This window comes from Chenopodium album, chromosome 3, assembly GCF_948465745.1.
Source record: "Chenopodium album chromosome 3, dcCheAlbu1.1, whole genome shotgun sequence".
In the NCBI taxonomy this organism is placed as follows: domain Eukaryota; kingdom Viridiplantae; phylum Streptophyta; class Magnoliopsida; order Caryophyllales; family Amaranthaceae; genus Chenopodium; species Chenopodium album.
The window spans coordinates 71,608,895-71,631,467 of record NC_137836.1 but is presented as its reverse complement, the minus strand read 5'-3'; the positions used below and the strand labels follow the sequence as shown (position 1 = coordinate 71,631,467).

Genomic DNA, 22,573 nt, shown 5'->3' with positions numbered 1-22,573 from the left:
GATTCAGACGACAAAGTACAAAATTCGCTATTTATATACGAGTTCAACTCATATGTATAGTACGCTAGTACTACACAAAAATATCTACTTCAAAATATATATTAAAAAAAAAAAAAATTGATGTCGGCAAGAGAGGGGAAAAACCCACCCACTTGCATGCCCATTTGCCTCCTACAATTAAGAATATGGATGGCATAATATCAAGTCACTTCTATAAATAGCCATGACTACCTCACCCCATTTCATCCTCCAAGCTCCCCTTCATACTCCTCTCTACTACTTCCTCTTCTTACTTTCTTCCTCCTACTAGCTTCTCCCTCCTCCATACTCACCTCCTTTTTAGGCTTCATCCGTGGTCTTGGGCTCCTCACGAGCACCCACCTTGCTGCCACCAAACTGCCGCCACTCGACCACCGTCGTGCCGCCACCTCCTTCCTTGTTGTTGTTGACCGTAAGTCCCAAGCTATTGCCATACTTCTTGAACTTCTATTATACACTACTATGTCTTACAACTATGTCTTACTACTAATTACATACTACCTGCTAGGCTATTACTACTCACGTATTACTACTACTTATTTTGTCACTACTATAATCAATGATAACTATCAACATTCACTACTACTACTCACTACTACTACTACTACTACTACTACTACTACTACTACTCCTCTTATTCCACGTACTACTATTACTACCTTTCCATTTATTATTATTATTATTATTATTATTATTATTATTATTATTATTATTGATGTTAGTATTGTAGTTGTTGCTGCTGAGTTGCTACTACTACAATTACTACTATCATACTACTACTACTTACCTACGTATCACTACTACTACTCTTATTATTATTAATAGTATAATTATTATTATTATTATTATTATTACAGATAGTTAAAGATTATTTTATAAATACAAGTGTTAATAAATTGGTCATGCACAACAAGTCAAAGTCGGTATTTTAAGTCTTCGTGTCTATAGGTTGAAAAGTATTTGATTAGGATTATTGGTTTGTTATAGGAGGAATTTCGGGTTCGAAAATAAGAGCTCCGTAATTGTGTGCAAAGATCGAGGTACGTACATGTGGCTAGATCTTTTAAAAGGTGGCTTTTATATACAACGTGTTTTACATGTTAAGTGATTTCGAACCATGTTTAAATAATTGTGAAATATATTTCGGTGAAGCATGTTTTAATCGTTTAATCTCAAATGTTAAAATATTTTATATGGTTGATTATAAACTTGTATTGATATTCAAGGAAGTTTTATTGTTTTAAATTTATCCCGAGTATGGGATATTGGAAAGTTATTTATCAGGATTTATTCCTTGGATCTTTGGATTTTTAACTCCCACTACGCGGAGTAAGTTGAAGACTATGGACTTTGTATGGCCTAGTCTTTCCCCTTGATAGCACTATGTAAAGGAGTTACTAGCTTGGGGGGTGTGCACACTTAGGTGGTAAAATGATTTACGAAAATAAGGATTGATCCATCCTATTCGGAATTATCTTTGGAAAGTTGGTTATTTCGGAAATTGGTTCTTTTGACAAGTTTTTATACATGAATTTCTATTCAGGAATGGTTTGGAAAAATTATGATTTATTAAAGTTAAATCTCTTTGAAAGCATGTTTAATTAATTAAATTGATTTTACATGACTAGCATTTGTATGTACTTAGCATTTTGGCTAATACGTATTTGTTTTGTTTTGGCTTGGCCCTACTTATCATTTTGATAAGTAGATAGGTGATGGCGATCGGACAACGTAAACTATATGCTGCATTGGGAATGATGGGCGGTGATCACCTAGTTTAATTTAGTATACATAGTATTAGTAATGTAGCTACTTTAAAAGTGTATCAAACTATTATTATTACTATTATTATTAATAAAGGTTAAGTACTATTTTCCGTTGCAAAACTTTGTTAAGCCTTATGTAATCACGTGGCGGTAATAATCTCATGTTACTCCCTAAAGTTGGATTATTATTGTAAATATTAGAGAGTAATTTGGGGGTGTTACACTTATAATTTTTAAATAAATCTTGTTTAAGTTTTAATTCCATCATCGTTCGGAAGAGCAAAATTTCCTTATGCATTTCTTAATAAAGAGACAACTAACTTTTAATTAAGCAAAATATGGCCTTGCATGCTTGTATCATTTCATAAAAAAATAAATCTTTCGAGTTATGGTTTATGGCTTATATTTAAATAAGAGGGTAAAGTTGAATATTCAATCATGATAGGTTATAAGATGATCTATTTGCCGCAGAGAATTATACTTTTAAAGTTTTATTATCTCTGATAGATCGCTTACTTAATCTAACATGATTAAGGTTTTCAACATATACTACCTATCATTTAGATTTAAGCCATATAGAATGTCCATTCTGCATAAGTCAATTTCATACAATCCAAACACATTTCCTTCATATTCTCCTCAATTCATACCAAATAAAATTCCCTTTTTAGCACACTCAAATAAGCCCACACAATCTCTTTTTGGAAGTTGGTCAAACCTAAATAAAGTCGTTAATTGAAACGCATCTTACAAACAAAATCATTCTCCTCAAAGAAACTCCTATGGTGTCGCTGATTCTAGTGACTTCCTCAACCTTGATAAATTGACCTCCACCTTGAAAGCAATATTGCTCAACCTCATTCAAATGACCCTATATGGATCGACTACCTCTCCCAAAAAAAAAATATATAAACCTTCTTGAAACCTCGTATGAAATTTCGACCATGTATAAATGGACGTTCGTAAGAATTACGTAGGGTTTTGATCCGGGAATGGATTCAAATCCCATAATGAACGGTACGTAGTGCAACTTTAATGCTCAAACCCACCATATATCGTAAGGTTTAATTCACTTTTATTTTACATTTGAGTGTGATTGACAATGTAGAAATTTTCATGTTTTTATGCATTAGTTTAAGGAAAAGTATGTGAATAATCATAACCAATTAACAACGTATTAGTAAGAGCCTGTTCGTTAGAACAGAGGAAGAGATGAGTTCCAAATGTTCGATCTTCCTAACTTATACCTCGTACCTAGATCTCTAATTTTCCTAAGACCATACTTATATAGTGCCTCATCTAATGGAGTCAATGTCGTTTTCTATTTGAAAACGATCATAAACAAAAAGACTGTCTCTATTCGGGCAAAAATAGAGTGGCGACTCTAATTTTTTTTTTTTTTTTTTGTCAAATTATCGACTTACGTGGGATTTTGACTTCTAATTTTAATTAGTCAAAAAAATGGGTACCACAGTAGGCTGGATGATATCCTCGATTAATTATATAATATCATCTATTGTATATATAAGAATCCTCTATTGATTCTATGATATCTTTTATTGGTTCCATGATATTATCCTAGATGATATCATCTACTGTGTATATGTATGATATCATATTGCCTATAGATGATATCATGTACAAGCTTGATGATATCCTCCATTGGTTATATGATATCATTTAGAAAGTGAGATTATTGTTTTAAGATTTGACTCACCAAACTATTGGTTATATGATACGGAGTATCATTTATAAAGTGGGATTATTGTTTTAAGACTTGACTCACCAAACTATCGGAGTATTTTTTTTTTTTTAACTAAAAACTAATACTATCTTCGTTTTTTTAGTTGACACCATTTGACTTTTACAATATTCACTAACTAAGGCCCTGTTTAGTTCACCTGATTTAAGCTGATCTGATCTGGTCTGATCTTATCTTATCTGATCTGAACTTATATTTTCTGATGTGATCTGAACTTAATTTTTCTGATCTGATCTGAACTGAACTTATTTTTTCTGATCTGATCTGATCTGAACTTATCATTTCTAATTTGAACTTATTTTTTCTGATCTGAACTTATTTTAATTATTTCAATATTCTATTTTTAATTTTAATCAATATTAGTGTTTTATTATTATTTTTTACGATTATTATTATTATTATTGTTATTATTATTTTTATTATTATTATTATTATTATTATTATTATTATTATTATCATTGTTAGGAAAATTATTATTATAATTATAAAATATTGTAGATCCCTTACAAAGTAAAGTGTTGCCATTATTATTGATCTTGTAACGTAGTACATAGTTACATACATAGTAAATCCCACCAAATAGACCAACAAGTGAGTAATGTACACTTCCTTCATAGTAATTTTGGTCAATGCTCACCATCTCTCCATTTCATCTACCCACTTTATATTAAATTGATTTATGTTATTTATATAATCAACCAATTAGTAATTAATCATTATGTGTAATACCTAAAGAACAACTTGATTTATGTTATTTTTAATCAACCAATTAGTATACGTGAAGAACAAATTGATTGTTCAACAAGATCGAGATGAGATAAGTGATAAATTGATAATAAGACACACTTTTATAATATGAAAGACTCCTTGAGTGCAATTGTAATTATTTGAATATGTGCACACCCGAATTATTATGTGTAATCCCATTTGCTTTTTATCTTCGTCTACTTTTTTGAATATCCAATGTAAATATATATTTCCAATGTATTTTTACTACTTATTTATGGTTATTAATTCCCGTGAAAATTGCCCATACATGGCTATTAATAGGAGACGGAGAGAGTATGTTGTTATATGAATTGGCAATACTTTTTTATTCACGTAAATAATAAATTGTTTTAGGAAATGATAATATAACTCTACCCTAGGAAAAAATATTGTCCTAAAAGTTGTCCACATGCAATATTGTTTTAGCCAAATCATAAAGGTGGTTGAAAAATACAAGCACTCTAACATATTTTCTAATTAAAAAATACATTATGGTTATAGGAAATGAATCAGTGACAAATTTTTAGGAAAGGAATTCACTTTATACTAGGAATTGACTACGACAATTAATGACACAGACCAAACCTCTGTATATTTGTACTAGGAAATGACATATACAATTTATGTTTCTAGGAAATCCCAACCTGGATGTCTTGCATGTTGCATGGTTGGGTAACTTTGGCAGCTTTTTCTTTATACATGGTTGACCGACAATTTTATTGAAGGTGAGGATTGGTAGTTTGGCAGTACAGTTTGTATATATAATCCTTCAGGTAATGCAATAATTCTCACACCACAAATTCTCTCAAATATTTTGTTTCTGTTGCTCGTATACAATAGCGTCGGCTGGTAATTACTTTGACTCTTTGTTTTTATTTTTATTATACTTCATGTTTATCATCAATCAAGTATTATTATTATTGTATAAAAGTTTTAATTATGTATGAATCATGTTTTATGTGGAGTGTACAAACAATATATATATTTTTTTATGAGCAACATGTATATATTGGGGAGTATCATCATGCAGTACTTGTTTGTTAACATGTGGAGGCAGAATCATATAGTGAACAGTTTTACAAAAATAAATCAGATAGTTAACAGTGGAGGGGGAAATATATTGTGGAACATAATTGATTGGCTAGAATTATTATTATAACATAAATTACGTTACATTATATTTTGTTGTATACTTCATGCATCAAACTAATAATTTCAAAGTGCTTTTGATCATAGTGTAATGGCTGGTAGGGTAGCATGGTCTGATAATAGTACATAAATTTTTTTGGACATATGCTTGGAGATGAAAGCTGGTGGACTATCAAAGGTTAATTGGGATAGAATAGTGAGTACTTTGAACGTGAAAAGTGGGAAGAATTTCAATACCAAACAAGCAAGAAATCGTTGGGATGATTTAAGGAAAAAGTTCAAAATTTGGAATGAAATAGAACTCAATTGGACTGGTCTTACATTTGATCCTATTACTGGTTGTCCTCTAGTTGAACAAAATGATAGGTGGAAGATATTTGTGAAGGTATGATATTTTTCTTATCCATTTTCTTGCATTATAACCTCTACAATGTTTATTTTTAAATTTATTAAATCGAAATCTTGTGCATTGCAGAAACATAAAGATATACCAACGAGATTCCTAAGGAGGCCATTGCCTCATCTAGAGAAGCTACGAGCACTTTTTTCAGGGTCTTTTGCTACTAGAAAATGGAGTTTTTCTCAGGATTAGGTGGGGAACAAATTGGTAAAGAAAATGAGGAAATGTCTGGGTATAGTGATGAAAATATAGGAGCTTTGAATATGAGTAGGGTCATAATTAATTCCGGTGATGAACAGAGCATTTCACCTCCTAAAAGTACCTCATTGGGGAAACGTAAGAGTGATAGGTGTACTAGTAAACTTAAAAAAAACAAGAGTAGTAACATTGACTCTTGTATAGAGTTATTGAAAATGTCTATTGAAACTAATTGTAAGCAAGGGAGTGGTAATAAGTATAAAGATGTCTCGGAAGCTCTATACAATATTGAGGTTGTTGTTCAACAAGGAGAATGATTTATTTACCAATGTATGAATTTTCTTCATCTTGGCGATAATGCAGATTATTTCTTCTTAGGTCTCCGAAGTGATGATCAGAAGATCATGTATTTGAAGGCGGCATTTCAAGATCCATCATTAGGAGGTCCCTAATTAGGTTTATCGGATTGATGAGTTTTCGAAATTAACTTTGTCTTATGTTTTCCTATGACTTGTTTTGCAGTTTCGTATGTTCTTTGTTAGTTATTTGATTTTGTTCTAGTTTTAATTAAGGTTCTACATAAGAAGCTACTATTTTTTCTGACCTTTAGGTTTAAGTAGCTTCATATGATGTATTGCATTCGAAATTAGTCTTTATTTAAAAAGTCATTGTTGATTTTATTTTAGAAATTGAATGATGTTGGTATTTTGTTGATTTATGTAATGGATAACACACTTCCACTGTGCTTAACAATTATCGCATTGGAAGAGCTAAAGAGACTTCTTACACCAATTGAGAGATTGCCTTTAAGGTTAGGTGGAGAATCTGGTAGCGAATACGTAAACAGATTACTACATGCCCATCCTGATTTATGCAAAGAACAATTGAGATTAGATAGAAACATATTTGTGGATCTTGTTACTTGCATGAAAAATAAAAATTTATTATCGGATGGTTGTCACATATCTATGGCTGAGCAAGTAGGAATATTTTTATATATCATGGCTAAAGGCAGCTCTTAACGTGATGCTGCCGGTCGATTTCAACACTCCGTTGCAACAATTGGGTTGTACTTTAAACAAGTATTGCAAGCAATTGTTCATTTGTCTACCGAGATCATAAGACCATACCAAAGTTTGAGCGAGGTGCCAAAAAAAATAAGTGAAAACACAAAATATTGGCCATATTTCAAGGTATTAAGAAACATTATTATAATCTTGCATTGCCATTTGATCTTTTTATGCATGTGCAATATATAATTGCTTATAAAATGTATCATTAAATGTTTATGAACTATTAGGATTATGTTGGAGCATTGGATGGGACTCACATAAATGCAGTTGTGAGTGATGATGATGGTGTGGCATATCGAGGGCGTTCAGGAAAAAAAACATGGAATGTTTTGGCTGCTTGTTCCTTTGATAGACTTTTCACGTTTATCAACGTTGGATTTGAAGGTAGTGCTCATGATATTACCGTATGGAACCATTGCTTAACTATACCAGAATTTCGATTTCCCCATCCACCTCCAGGTATAATTTAGAATAGTGTATGTTTTTACTCCATACAATAACACTATACTAATATCCTATGTAACTTTATTTTGTAACAGGAAAATATTATCTAGTAGATTCTGGATATCCGAATACCGTTGGATATTTGAGTCCAATAAAAGATAAAGATATTAGAACTCATATGCCCGAATTTCGAAATGGTCCGCCACCTCAACGCATACTTGAACATTTTAATTATCTTCACTCTTCACTCCGAACAACGATCGAGAGATGTTTTGGACAATTAAAATCTCGATGGAAAATACTGACAATGATGCCAAATATGGACACTAAACATCAATTGACGATTATGGTTGCTGCATTTACACTTCACAATTTTATTCGATTACATGAGTTAGATATACCCATTGATAGTGGTATAGAAATCGAACCAAGAGCAGATTATGATTTGTTTAACGAGAATCGTAAGGCTGTAATGAACGAAGTACAACTTAATATAGCGAAGGAAATTTGGAACTTCTTGTAATGGAAATTATATTTGTAAACGTTTATGATTTGGAGCTTATAATGAAATTTTAATTATTATCGTAATATATTTGTGTTATTTTTTTATAATGAAATTTTAATTATTATGGTTTATTGTTTGTGCAATAATAATAATAATAATAATAATAATAATAATAATAATAATAATAATAATAATAATAATAATAATAATAATAATAATTTGTATTTAATCTGAACTTATCTGATCTGATCTGAACTTATTTTTTCTGATCTGATCTGAACTTATTTTTCTGATCTGATCTGATCTGAACTTATTTTTCTGATCTGATCTGAACTTATTTTTCTGATCTGTTCTGATCTGAACATATTTTTCCTGATCTGAACTTATTTTTTCTGAAATAAGTAAAAATAAGGTGAACTAAACAAGGCCTAATTTTGGCTAGTTTTTGTGATTTATAACTATGATAAAACACAATTAAGTGAGATCTTGTTTGAATAATTTTAATTTATATGTATTATTAAAATTCATTTTTTTTTAATAATATTACAATATCGAGGTTAACAAATATTAAGCGTTAAAATTATGCATTGAGCCCATTGACAAGCATAAAAAGAAAAATGTGTCAACTTAAAAAAATAGAGGTAGTACTCTCCGTAAGTAACCTTTGAAGCCATGGCCCACACACGTTAGACCCCACCCTTACCGTGGCGGCGTGGCCTTACAAACAAACAAAATGGGGGTCTATTAAGTTTATTAATTAACAATCAATAATTTAATTAATAATCAATTTTGATTGTTGTTGATTATTGATAGTTCAAACTGAGGAGGGAAGAAAACCGTTAACAGTACAAACAACAACCTTCTCATTTCATTTTCTTTCATCTTCCTCTTTCTCCTTTCTCCTCTCCCTCTCCATTTTCTCTCTCTTCCTGCTTTTTTCCAGATCATACAAAAACCCTATAATTTCCAGTATCCTTCAAATTTATATACTCAAATTCAAAGAAATTTGAATTATTCATTGAATCGAGTCGAGGATTATGTCCATTTAATTCAAATCCAGCCTTACATTTAAGGTTTCAATTCATTTTCTCTCTCATCCTCTTTTTTTCAATTAAAACCTTAATTAATGACATGTTTTAAGGTAAGAGAAATTCGTAATATTTTTCCAATTTTTTTTTTTTGTTTTGATCTGCTTTTTTTTGCAATTTATTAGAATTGCTTTTTAGTTGATTTGAATTTATTTCAATCTGTTATTTGTAATTTTGTGGATGATGAATGATTGAAGTTAGGGTTCATGCTGTAAACAGTATGTTTGTTTGTTAAATTGTATTGTTCTTGTGACTAAAGGAAGGTTGCCTTTAGGATTGTTGGTTTAGTTGGTTTGTTGTGAAGTAAATATCATTATTTTGGGTTTCAATTCGAATGGTTTTGGTTATTTGAATTGATTCTTTAAGCTATAGAGCTGATTACCTGTTGTTAGAGCAATAAGGATCCTTGACTTTAGCTCCATGATGCTCCTATTCGGTATTCACTAAGTATGGTATCGACATTGGTCCATTACATCGATTTTGAAATCGAAATCATTATTTTGATTTAGTTGCTCGAATTTATCCGAACATTCGGAGGCAAGAGGATCCTGGAATGTTGGTCTTGGAGAGGAACTGAGCTGCTTAAAATATTGAAAATTGAACTATTTAAGACATGGAGAAAGGATTTTGATGATGTTAATATAATGGTCTATAAGTTTAAGTAATGCTAGGTTACGTTATATGTAGTACTAGTTAAAGATTTTTTATGTGTTACTTTTGTTAGTTTGATTGAATCTCTTATATATAAATTTGAAGTTTGGATGCTTTTGGTACTGATGCAGATGATGTTTTTGAAAAGAACTACTCAAGCTGAGTTGGATGCATTTTATCCAATTAGACCAGAGTGCCAAGACAGTGTCCCGAAGCCCCGATTCAAATTGAGGGTGAGAATATTGCTTTTTTGTCTTGTTTAGTGAGGGGGATTTTCATCTTTTGGTATATGAAAAGCCATTATTGTGTTTATCAAGTACTTTTCCCGTCAACATTAAGGCTAGAATTTGCTGCCCCTTGCTATTCAGAAGTAGAGCATTATCATCACCTTGATTCATGATCCTTTATGCTCACAAACTTGGGGTGGAAAGTTTATAGCTATCAGTTTTATGGTTGAAGAAAACTGCGTTAAGATTTATCTATTTTTTTCTGTTCAGATCGATTTTTTCCATCTGATTGTTATGTAATTCTGCAGACAGGAAAAACTCTTAGCGCAAGGAGGTGGCATTCTTCATTCTCTGAAGAGGGTCAGCTGGACATTGCAAAAGCTCTAAGACGGATTCAACGTGGGGTAAATTCTTGATGTGGTGTCATTATTGTTTTTTCTACTTGAGTCCAGCTTCTTTTGTTAGCCAGCACATGGATTTTAATTAATTAATTTATTTTTTCTTTTGTGTGTATCTTACTTTAGCTAGTGGAATTTTGTCCGAAAGCTTATGCTATCACTCTAGTTATTTTCTTGCCTTTCACTTCATTGATATTATTGGTGATGATGCATAAAAGACAGATTTTTTTTGTTGATTATTGAGTTGATCATTGGCTATGTGAATGCTACTGAGTACTGATTATATGTTGTTTTTCTTTTCAAATTGTGTAGTAGATAATTGGTGCATATCTCTTTTTAAAAATTAATTCTGTTTATTTTCTTTACACTTTTATTTGTGCTAGGGTGTCCACCCTTCTATCCGAGGTGCTGTATGGGAGTTTTTGCTGGGCTGTTACGGTCCAAATAGTACTTTTGATGACAGAAGTCTAATCAGGCAACGCCGCAGGTAGTGGTAACTTGCAATTGTGGTTACTCACTTGTATCTATTTATATATTTATCTATTTATTTTTGCATGTTTGAGTGTGACCATTGGATTATATGAATGAACTTAAGTTGCATGTGATGTGACTTTTGAATTATAGCTCTTAGTCCCTAGTATCTATTGCCCAATGGCCAATACACCCTGTTTTTCCAAAATATTTTTATTGCTAATAGCTGATTGGCTGCAACATGGTAGACAGTGATGGGCTTAACAAAAGCTTGATCATGGACTCAAATCATGTTAGATAACAACTTTTATATCTGCATTGTGTGCAATGTGCATAAAAATGTTTTTTTTTTTTTTTTTTTTTTATTTAATTTTTTTTTTTATTTTTTATTTTATTTTCTCTTCAGAAAAACCTATTTATAAATTCATTTGGCTAGTGGCTGATAATCTAGTATATGTTCTCTTGGAATCTTAACAACAGTCGCTTATTGTTTAACATTATGTTCTTTCTGTTTGTTATCATGTAATGGTTGTATGTGGATCCAAGTATTCGTGAAAATATGTTTGTGCACATGAGTTGACAGTATCTACTATATTATATGCACTTAGAGAGCAATATGATGAATGGAAAGCAGAGTGCAAGAAGATGGTGCCTGTTATTGGCAGTGGAAAGTTTCTCACAACACCAATCGTAACTGATGATGGACAACCAATAGAAGGTGCCCCTGGCGCACAAGGTGATCAACAACAGAATAACGATCCTGTTTTTGAGAAGAAAGTGATACAATGGAAGCAGGTGTTGCCTCAAATTGGTATGCCAAAATTGGTACAAAAAGCTGCTTTTTTAGATTTATTACCTCTTCCAACACTTAGCAAATTTATAATTATCTGTCTCTAGTTCATGTTTGTTCTCTAATTCATTTTGCCATTGTTTTTACTATTAGTGTTGATATTGATGTAGCATGTGAGAACCTTAGTGCTTGTAGTGAACTTTTCTTTAGAGAGAGGTAAGGGGGTTAAAGGCAAGTCTAGCTGTCGTCAAGCCTACCAAAGATAATCCTATCTTTTTCTTACTAACTAATAGCAAGGGTAAGAAAGGGTCGAGCCTAAGAGAGACATTAGATCATCCACCGCTATACTATCGTTTAAATAAGCTAAATCAAGTGGGTTTGGTTTTAAGTAACTTCTACTAGTTCAAATCAATTAAAGATTAAGGGGAGTTTAACAATACTAAGAGAGATTTAGGGCTCGGGCTACACCACTCAATTTCATCACAAACCACAATTAGCATGCAAAATAAGGTAAATTGGGGGGATAAATTAGGGGAAGTCATTAAAGACACCTAACTACTCTGTTGGGGAATTTGTGTATGAACAAGGGTCACAAAAATAGCAAACAAATTAGAACGGAAAAACTTCGAGGCGTGAACGGAATCACTTTCCCAAAAGTATAATTCCGACCCTATACTACAACCGGGTTTTCACGGAAATTTACTTAGGAGATACAACGAAGAAACAATTGTAATCACAAGTAGGATGATTACAATTCAATGTATAAAAGCTTTTGGATTTATGATGATGATAATTGGAAAATTGCAAAAGATTCACAAGAAAAATATCTTTGGTTATTTTTCTCACTCCCTTCAACATATGTTTCAATAACATATATATACTAAAGCATAAATCTCAGCCAATAGTCACGAAATAACTGACGAAAACCGTCAATCTCATCTCCTCCCTGAACACGCGCCCGATCGGGCGGAAACCAACGTCAATTCAAAGAGTCTTCTCGCGCCCGATCGGGCGGTGGTGGCCCGATCGGGCGGCTGCCCCAAATTCCAGAAAACATTTTCTGTCAATTTTGTTCCCTTCACGCGCTCGATAGGGCGGCGGCTGCCCGATCGGGCGGCGATGAAGACGTTTTTCCAGATCACCCTCGCGCCCGATCGGGCGAGCACCACCACGATCGGGCGGCTGACCGGGCGAACATCAGGGGCAGCAACTTTACATATTCTTTTTCGTGAGCTCTTGATATTCCTTCAATACAACTGCTTTAATAATCTTTACTAATTAAATTACAACACCATAGCCTAAGTAATTTAATTATTTACTTGAAATTTGTCTCAAATTCTCAAAATTATTCAACATACTCTCTCAAGCTAGAGGGATTACTTGAATCATGAATATAACCTACTCTTGTGGTTAAAAAGCATAAAATAGGTGTTAAAGCATAGTCACGATGACATTAACATTTCCTTGACTAGAAATTCCTATTTCATGGTATTTTAAGTCAATTAAACATAAGGGAGCTAACTCAACTTCATCTCTCAATCCTTAGTTGAGAAAGCTTAGATAAATAACTCTAGCAATGGTCGTATACCCCACAACAACCATATTAGCACATGCAACAAGTTATTAGTGACTACATTGGGGGTTTTACCCAAACCCTAGAAATTAGACTACTCACAATCCAGGGAGGATAAAGAAATTAAAGATTTCAAGCAATTCATGAAGAAATGCAAACTAAATATTAAACTAATTAACAATCTAAGCCAACAAGAACTAAACAAGCAATGAACAATAAAGTAGAGAGAAAATAGAAGAAAAAGTGAGAAATAGTTACTAAGAAGCTTCAAATTGATTAACAATGGTGGAATTTGTCTTTTACAATGATTTGGATTGAAATTTCCAAGATTTAGAACTAAAATCTAAGTACTAATTTGAGATTTTTTTGGAGTTCTAAGTTGCTAACTAAGAGAAAAGACTCTAAGAAATACAAAAGAAGCCCCAAGAAGTAATAATATCCCTAAAATTACATAGCAGTCTCCGCTAAAAGGTTCGCAAGAAATGACGGGCGCGGCCGCAACATGCCTTGGAGAGGCCGCGCCACTCTGAGTATAAGGCAAGAACTCCAACGCTGGGGAGGAGAGGCTCTCCAATTAGGTGGAGAGGCCGCGCCCATGTTGGAGAGGCCGCACCTCCATCTTCTTTCAAATATGCCTAAGGGGGTAGTAGCTACAACAACAAGGTGGAAAGGCCGCACCACCTAAATTCTTCTAATTTGCAAAAGGGAGGCGGGAACTTCTGGTTGGGTTTGGAGAAGCGGCCACGCCACTTTTTAGAGAGGTCGCGCCACTTAACTTCTTTGAATTCTTAGCTAAAGCTTGTTTTCTTCTGGCTTCTTTCCTTCATCTCCTTGCTTCCAACTTCGGTTCTTTATCCATAGGTATCAACTGATCGTCTTTAGACTTGCAATCTTAACAAAAACACGAACAACCCGTGAAGCATAGGATACGCAGAAATTGTATAAAAATGTAGTAAAAATGAACTAAAATGCCAATGTATCAAAGAACAAGGTTCAATAAAACCCTAAAATCATATCAAATAACAATTTATCACATCCTAACCAGTGTAATTGCAAAGAGGTTTATCAACCTTAGTATCGCTAGTGCAGAAAGAATTTATGTAGTGTCGCCGTTTCAAAAGGCAACAACCATACTAGTAATGTAAATTTCATAAAGAGATAGTGACTAATCATCTTCCTAACTCTAATATACATTGATATTATGTAAATTAGACGTGGAGTATAACTGGACTAATGTATTTCATTCAAAGATTGTTGATGGGATGTTTGGAAGTAAAGAAATTGTATACCTCTGGGAGAGCAACATTAAAAACATTAATATTATCCCCTTTTTAAATGGATGGTTTTGGTTTGAGCTTGATAGCTATAGGCTCTTACATGATTTTGATTGGTTTGCTTGGGTAGGGAAGACGGAAGTTAAGGGAACATATCTCTTATAGCAGGAGGGGAATGAATTGAGCCCAATCCATTTATAATCCTTACTTGAACCGTCTCTGCCAGGCCTCCTTGCTTTCCTCCATTTTCTTCCCCTCAAACTTAAATAAAGTGAGCCTCTATTTCCAAAAACTAATTTTGTTTCTAAATAAGCTTAAATAAAGGCACATCAGCTGTGTAATAGATAAAATTATTCAAAGCAGCATGTCAAACACAATTTTCAAGTGAATAACCTGTAAAGTTCATTTTTTCAAGGAATTTCTGTAGTTTCTTCTGTACAAAAGCTAGCTGTTTGTTAGAGAAAACCTGTGGAGACCTTACTTGAGTTTACTTTTTGCAAATATGAGTAAAAACAAATGTCCAATGCCGATCACTATGGATTAAGGTAACTTGGATTTTAATAGAAGGCAATCTGTATAGTTTATATACTCTATGTTGCTAGTGTGATCTGCCTCAGATCTCATCATAAATTGGGCATAAATGGACCTTTATCAAAATGCTGCTTTCATCTGAGAATATGTAGATTAGCAAGTCTGTTGCTTAAAGGTCAATTGTGAAAACCTGTGTTTATAATTTAATTTATTTTTCATTGCATTTAAATATTATGGTATTATGGTATCTGCTTGTTGATCATTACTGTAATTGTTGTAGGTTTGGATGTAGTACGAACAGATCAGCCACTTGTGTTTTATCAGAATGAACGTAACCAGGCAAAACTCTGGAATATTCTTTCTATATATGCTTGGGAGGACAGTGACATTAGTTATGTTCAAGGTACAAACTCTGATTTTCAATCTCTTTTCACGATGCCTAAAAATGGGTAACCTTATTGTTAAAATTTTTCTTTCCATTGGCTTATCTATAGATTTTTTGCATGAGACACTTATTTGTCAAACCAGTCTAGTCATTGACAAAGGTCAATAACCCTCCCTGCCCCTGCATTTATAAAGTTAATTATGCTTGTTTAACTTGATGTAGTACTGTATGAGATTTGCTACAGTGAATTACTTTGACTTGTGTGCAGGGATGAATGATATTTGTTCTCCAATGGTAGTACTTTTTGAAAATGAAGCAGATGCCTACTGGTGCTTTGAGCGTGCTATGCGTAGATTGGTAAGAATGCTATCTGTGTTTACTAACTTGTCGTTTGTCAAAGTGTAGATTATGTAATCTAGAGTTCTAGCTTTTTGCTTCAAAGTTTCGTGCATAAAACTGTTGAAATGGCAGACTGGTTGCATAATATGCTCCCTTAATTGTATTTTGGTTTTACCTATTTAAAAAGAACATGCCTCTTAACACAAAATCTGTTTGACTTCTCACCAACTTGTAGCAGTTGAGGAACAATCATTTTGTTTTGTTTTTTTTTTTTGTTTTGTTTTTTTTTTTTTTTTGTTTTTTTGTTTTTGTTTTTTTGTTTTTTTTTTGTGTTTTTTGTTTTTTGTTTGCTTTTAGCTCTTGATTTTTTTTAATGGTTTTCAATTGAAATGAAGTACCATGAAACATTAGTAGTTAAGCTACATTCCATTTTATTTCTTATAAACTTGTTAGCTAGTAAGCATTGTCACATTCATTAGTTGATGGTGGCGGAGATGCATGTTTTATGTTGGATCTGTGGCCATACAAGAAAGGAATGGTTGAGGAATGAGATAATTAGGGAGAAAGTAGGAGTTACTTGAAAACAAGATGAGGGACAATTGCCTATGGTGGTTCGGCCATGTAAGATAGAGATCGATCGAAGCTTTGGTAAGGAGGCTTGACGAGTGGCACAGTGAAGGAATCGTGAGGGGTAAGAGAAGACCGAAGAAAACTTGGTGGAGGGTGATTGAGAGTGATATGAGTCTTTTAGCAAATGAGGAAAGTATGGTGTTGGCTTAGGTGAGGAAGAAAATTTACGAATTTGGTTGGGTATTTGTGATGTTATAAGATAAACCACATCTGGGTTACCTAATTTCAAATGGAAGTCAAATCCATGGTTATTGGGATGCTGTCATTTGTGTAAGCAATGGAGTAAGTGAACTTTTTAGTATCTTTTATGTTCGTACACGATTAAGGCATTGGAAAACAAGCTCCAATATGGTCTGGTGGACCTTGGGTTAAGTCAGGGAGAGATGTGGAAATGCAAATACGCAAATCGTTGCTTGCATATTTTGTAGTAAATGTGTGAAGATGGACTTCATGCACTATCTGATCTGATTTGGTGCTGGACTTGTTTCCTTCTCTAAACGCAGTGCCAAGTGCTTGGTTTGTGTTGGTTGGCGTGCTAAATTTTGTTCCTACTTAGGGCCTCAGCTATTAATAGTAGTTTTTCTGGGCTTTATCTTGTATCAGTTTGCTAATTTACTTGAGCAATGATGAGAGTTAAGCTAGAAGAAAATAAGGAGACAAAAGTGGATTCACTGTGAAAGGTTCTGGCTAATAGTTTAGGATTCCTTTCATCATAAACTATTAAAATTTCGTCAAGTTTTTTTTTTTTTTTTTTTTTTTTTTTTTTTTTGAAAGGTTTTTTTTTTTTAGAGCAAAGTAAAAAAAAAAAGTGGATTGACTGTGAAATGTTTTTTTTTTTTTGAGAGCAAAGTTATTAAAGATTTTGAGAGCAAAGTTATTAAAGATTTTTTTTAAAAAAAAATCTTTAATAACTATGTTATTTCTCCCTCTGTGTCTAAATAAATGAAACGTTTTCACTTTTTGCACTATTTATCTAATTTACTTTGACTAATGTTTGTGACATATACATAGGAAATAAATATTGTCTTGTGGATACTTGTTAGAATCGTTTCAAAAAATAGTTTATTAATATTCTTTTTTTTTTTTTTTTTTATAATATTTTCTTATTGATAATTATAGATATTATCAATCAAAGTATTGCATTGGCATACATGCACAAGGGAAATGTTTCATTTATTTAAACACAGAGGGAGTATAAACTCAGGACCCAGGCGGTAGAACATAAATTTAGATTCTTTTTCTTGTCATCATGCTGGGTATTTCTTTTTAAAATACAGCATACTGTGACTCTTCTCCTACACAGCATGCTAAAAATTCATATTCACGAGTCTTTGAGATTTATTTGTCAAGCTCTTTACTTATTGTGAGAGACTGAAAGCTAGTAGCTTATTTAAAAAACGCCTTAATTTACATTTTAGGCTACAATACCTTGGAGTGAAGAAACTAAAAAACTTGAGTGAATTCTGTTTGGGCCTAATCATTAAGTTATCCTTTCAGTTTTAACAGTACTTGATTGCTCTAACATCTCTGTTCATGTGTGTTCGTGAATAATGTTAGGAATATTTTCATCCTCAAAGACGGTACCAGAAATTTATCTGGATTCCTGAATAATATTAGTGTAAATAAATATAGTTTCTTAATGTAGTTAGATGGAAGAAATTAAAAACCTAATTGGATTTGACTCTGGCTAATAATCAAGATATTTTTACTCAATCTTAAGCTGACAGCCTGACACCATTGCTGTTTTGGTTCTGTTAATGCATGTACTTGGAAAAGAGGGATAATTTCAAGACAACTTCAACTTCAATTGGAGTGCAAACTCGACTCAGTACACTTTCAGCAATAATCAAAGTTATTGATCCAAAGCTGCACCAACACCTTGGTATGTTTGCTCTGTTATCCTTGATGTCGTTCATTTAGTCCATGACAATCTGTTTGTGTTTAATCTGCAGTTCATGGTATTTATTTTGGGTTAAAATGAAATTTCTGTTGGACAAAGCTCGCTCAAGATGAGGCCTGTTACCATTTTAATTTCCTTGTCCCCTTACCTCCTTCCCTTCCCCCCACCATCCCAGAAAAATAAATAATAATAATAAATAAATAAATCATATGTCCATTGATTACACTAATAGCTTCCTCTTTAGTTGCTCCACTCTAACTTTCTTGTTTGCCAATGCACAAATCTGATGATCAATATGTTTACTAATTGTTTACTACATATTATTAAAAGTGGTAAGTTAATATTTTGAATATATACACTGTGACCAAAAATCCTTTTTTATTTTTATTTATTTTTATTTTTTTATGTATTTATAAAAATATATAATTTTAAAAAATGGTGAAAATACAATATATAACTTCACTTTATGATACCAAAACAAATTAAATTAAATTTAACTAAGTTTCTACTAATGTTTGAAAATTGGTTAGCAACTTATGTTTTGGATGAGTAAGAGTACAAGCTATAATAACCTTCCTTTCCCTTCTGGATGTAAGAAAGACCAAGACGAGAAACCTTGTGCTTAATAGACTTTTTAGAAGCCTGTGCTTTTAAGTTTTAACAGACTAGTTTTAGTCTCAGTGAAGCTTGATGCATCTGCATCTGAACAAGATATCATGTGGTGGAGGTTTCTAGGAGTTCATACTTCACAAATTCACAGTTCGGTTCATAAAAAGAGGAATGTTATGTAAGAAGAAATTTTCTTAGAGTATGAGATAGTTGAATAGTTATGTTGGAGATTTTGAGTTAATTGAGTAGAATGAGAAATGCATGGGAGCAGCAATTTATGAAGATTTGAGATTCACAATTCCACATTTGATTTTTGTGTGTGCAAGAATAATCAAAAGCATAACATTATTAAAATTTAAATGTTAAATACTTTTGGTTTGATCTAATAATTTTGGTTTTACAACTGCTACATTTTGCAGAGGAATTAGATGGGGGCGAGTATTTGTTTGCATTTCGTATGCTGATGGTGCTTTTCAGAAGAGAGTTCTCATTTATGGACGCTTTGTATCTTTGGGAGGTAAGAGGATTTTTACATTTTAATTGCCTCATAGCTGTCTTAATTCTTAAGTTGCTAACTAAAGTAATGGGCTTTGTTAGATAAAGATGATCTTGGTTTTGAAAGTTGTCTATGTGTGAGGCGCATTGAGGGATTTTTGTTTTCAGTCTCAACCAATCCTAGGCAATGATAAGACAAGAAGTTGCACCCAAGGAGCATGAGGCGCTCCTCTCATTTCATTCGTTTCCTCCATTCTCTTTCTCTCTCTCTCTCTCCTTATAAGTACCTATTTTGTTGAAAATTTTGAGGGCATATGAAACAAAAATAATTTATAAGCCTTTTTTTAAAAAATGTGCCTGTGTGATAACATCCACCTTTATGCCGTGTCTTACACTGAAATTTTTTCTATGGAGGCGGATGCACAGTGTCTGTGCATCCTTTTTCTCTTTAAAAACGCGGAATGAACATTCCGTTGTTCAGTAAAGAACATACATTTTTTTTGTAAAGAACATATATCTTTTTCATAAAGAACATCACATATAACTGTATTGTAATGAACATATACCTATTTTGTAAAAAAAAAAATCCAACTTCATGTTCTTTATATATATCTAAAGAACATCCGTAATATTAATTAAAAAGATGATAATTAGAGATGATCAACTTTGGCCCGACCCAGCCTAGCCCGATCCAGCCCGAAAATAGGGCGAGTTTAGACAAGCCTAAAAATGCATTTTTAGTTAAAAAAAATCCAAACTCGGCCCAAAAAAAAGTCGAAAATCCAAATTAGAGTTGTATTGTAATGAACATATAGTTGTTTTATAAAGAACATATACCTATTTTGTAAAAAAAAACATCCAACTTCACATTCTTTATATATATCTAAAGAACATCCGTAATATTAATTAAAAACATGATAATTAGAGGTGATCAACTTTGGCCCGACCAGACCCGACCCGACCCGATCCAACCCGAAAATAGGGTGAGTTTAGACAAGCCTAAAAATGCATTTTTAGTTTAAAAAATCCAAACTCGGCCCAAAAAAAAGCCGAAAAGCCCACTATATTTTCCGGTTTTTTTGGACACGAGATATTATGTTATAGCCCAGCCTGACCCGAATTTTTTATCACCTTTAATGATAATATAATGTAATGAACATTATTTTTACCATAATCTAAAGACAAAATTCAAAGAACATTTTAAAATAAACAATTAACATATGTCACAAATAAAAGTACATTATTCTGACAATCAAAGAAGATGAAGATAAAGAACATTATTTAACTGCACGTTATGTTCTTTACAATTTTATAACATGTTCTTTGTACTTTAACGGAATGTTCTTTACAATTCTATAATATGTTCTTTTCACTTAAACAAAATGTTCTTTATATTTATATGCAATGTTCTTTCCGCTTTTTTTTGAAAAAGATGCACCATGTGGATCGTGCATCCGCCTGTACAAACCATGCATTGGTCTTACACCTCTAGAACTCATTGTGTTTGTGCCTAGGAATGCATCACCTTATAAAACCAAGTAGATGGCTATATGGCATGCATTTCGTGCTAGCAACTGACTGGTTAATGATAAGGATTCATGCACCTTGATGCTTGCATGCCCCATCTACAATGGTATTTTTGTTTACATTTTTTTTTCACTGGATGAAGCTTAACTTAGTAATGAAGATTGGTTACAGCTGATGTGGGCCATGGAGTACAATCCAAATACTTTCTTGTTATATGAAACCAGTGCTGCGGCGGAAACTACAGCTAATATAAGTGAGAAACTGCTGAAGCAATATGGGAAATATGAAAGGAACAATGTCAGAACTGGGTTCAAGGATTATCAGAGTGGATTAGCTGTGTTTCTTGCTGCAAGCATCCTTGAGAACAAGCACAAGCGAATCTTGAAAGAAGCGAAGGGTCTTGATGATGTCGTCGAGGTTTCTCTCTCACTTTGTCCCTTTTCTTTTTATATCTACTGGTACATATGTGCGTGTTAAGAGTTTTTGTTGTTTCTACAGATTCTAGGGGATGTAACAGGGAATATAGATGCAAAAAAAGTATGTAAAGAGGCATTGAACATCCAGAAAAAGTTTTTTAAAAAGGTGAGCTTCATTCATATGATCATATCTAGCTCATATTTGTTGTTTTAACAATCAATTTCATCAGAAAGTCTTTCCTAACTCATGCAGGCGCAGCTGCAAACACAATAGGATCTTACTGTACCTCCGTTTTGAACCCAAGATATTGATACTTTGTGAACTATATATCCAATCAGTTTAGACTTTGTTGTAAAAAGTTTTTTAACATTGTGTTTGGATTAAACAAAAGCCGGAACTCAGAAAAAAGAAGAATTTCCGGTCTGATTATTGTCTGTAACATTTTTGTCCTTCTCTTTTGTCTGTGGGAGGTTAGAGACAGGCTAAATGTAGCCTTATGTTTTATTCTTTTGTTGTGAGGCGTGTTGTAAGTTGTAGCAAACCAATGATTTTTTGTAATGTCAGGACATTTTTGCATAAATGTAAAGGAGAAGCAATTTTTAGATGATTTTTTTTTTGGTGTTTAGAGAGCCACAAGGGCGGGGGTGAGAATCGACCCAGGATCTCCTGGAATCGGAAGGGAAGCTCTAACAGCAATTTTTAGATGATAATTGTTCTTTATGTTGATTTCTTGATAGATTCCATATTTCTTTTGATTTTCAGTTCCTTATTGGTACATTGTACAGACATCGCTAGTAAGTTGGGTTATTTTTGTTTTCAAATTAAATTCTCTTTGAAAAATGTATTCTGAAATTAATGTCCAATGGTATGAGTAATTGAGTAATGATTAAGGAGCCACTACATTCACACTTAGTGTGTAAAGGGATCTTTCACACTCCTTTTTGATTGGGTGAAATGACATCTTTTTTTTGTGGACCCAAATTTTTTCAATTCAAAATCAAATGAAAATTTCAGAAAATTTTGAAAGGGTTTTAATTCAAATTTCAAACTAAACTTGAACTTCTTACCAACTAATTAATTGTTTGGGTTTTTCTACACAGTGCCCTTGTATGTGGTATTGACTTTTTCAAAGTGTGCCCACCCAATTTCAAAATTCTACACTGT

At 32.8% G+C, this 22,573-nt stretch overlaps 1 protein-coding gene and 1 long non-coding RNA gene across 4 annotated transcripts; both read left to right on the top strand.

Annotated features, from left to right (window-relative positions):
• The first annotated feature begins 236 nt into the window (after positions 1-236).
• LOC145615922 (uncharacterized) lies at positions 237-1,971 on the top strand. Its single transcript, XR_014107500.1, has 3 exons — positions 237-451; positions 1,027-1,079; positions 1,748-1,971. It is a non-coding gene; the product is annotated as an uncharacterized LOC145615922 (long non-coding RNA).
• A 6,873-nt stretch (positions 1,972-8,844) lies between these two features.
• Positions 8,845-22,011, top strand: LOC145624126 (uncharacterized). 3 transcript variants are annotated; one of them, XM_081677083.1, is made up of 12 exons: positions 8,855-9,245; positions 9,975-10,076; positions 10,379-10,474; positions 10,852-10,955; positions 11,548-11,750; positions 15,388-15,510; positions 15,761-15,849; positions 18,238-18,343; positions 19,390-19,487; positions 21,164-21,409; positions 21,491-21,574; positions 21,662-22,011. In XM_081677083.1, exons 1-12 carry the CDS (start codon positions 9,231-9,233, stop codon positions 21,680-21,682), a joined length of 1,287 nt encoding a protein of 428 aa, XP_081533209.1. In that variant the 5' UTR covers positions 8,855-9,230; the 3' UTR covers positions 21,683-22,011. The 3 variants fall into 3 exon arrangements, with proteins under 3 accessions (XP_081533213.1, XP_081533209.1, XP_081533212.1); XM_081677086.1 differs by having other exon boundaries at positions 8,856-9,177; XM_081677087.1 differs by lacking the exons at positions 21,491-21,574; positions 21,662-22,011 and having other exon boundaries at positions 8,845-9,245; positions 21,135-21,271.
• Positions 22,012-22,573: the final 562 nt, after the last annotated feature.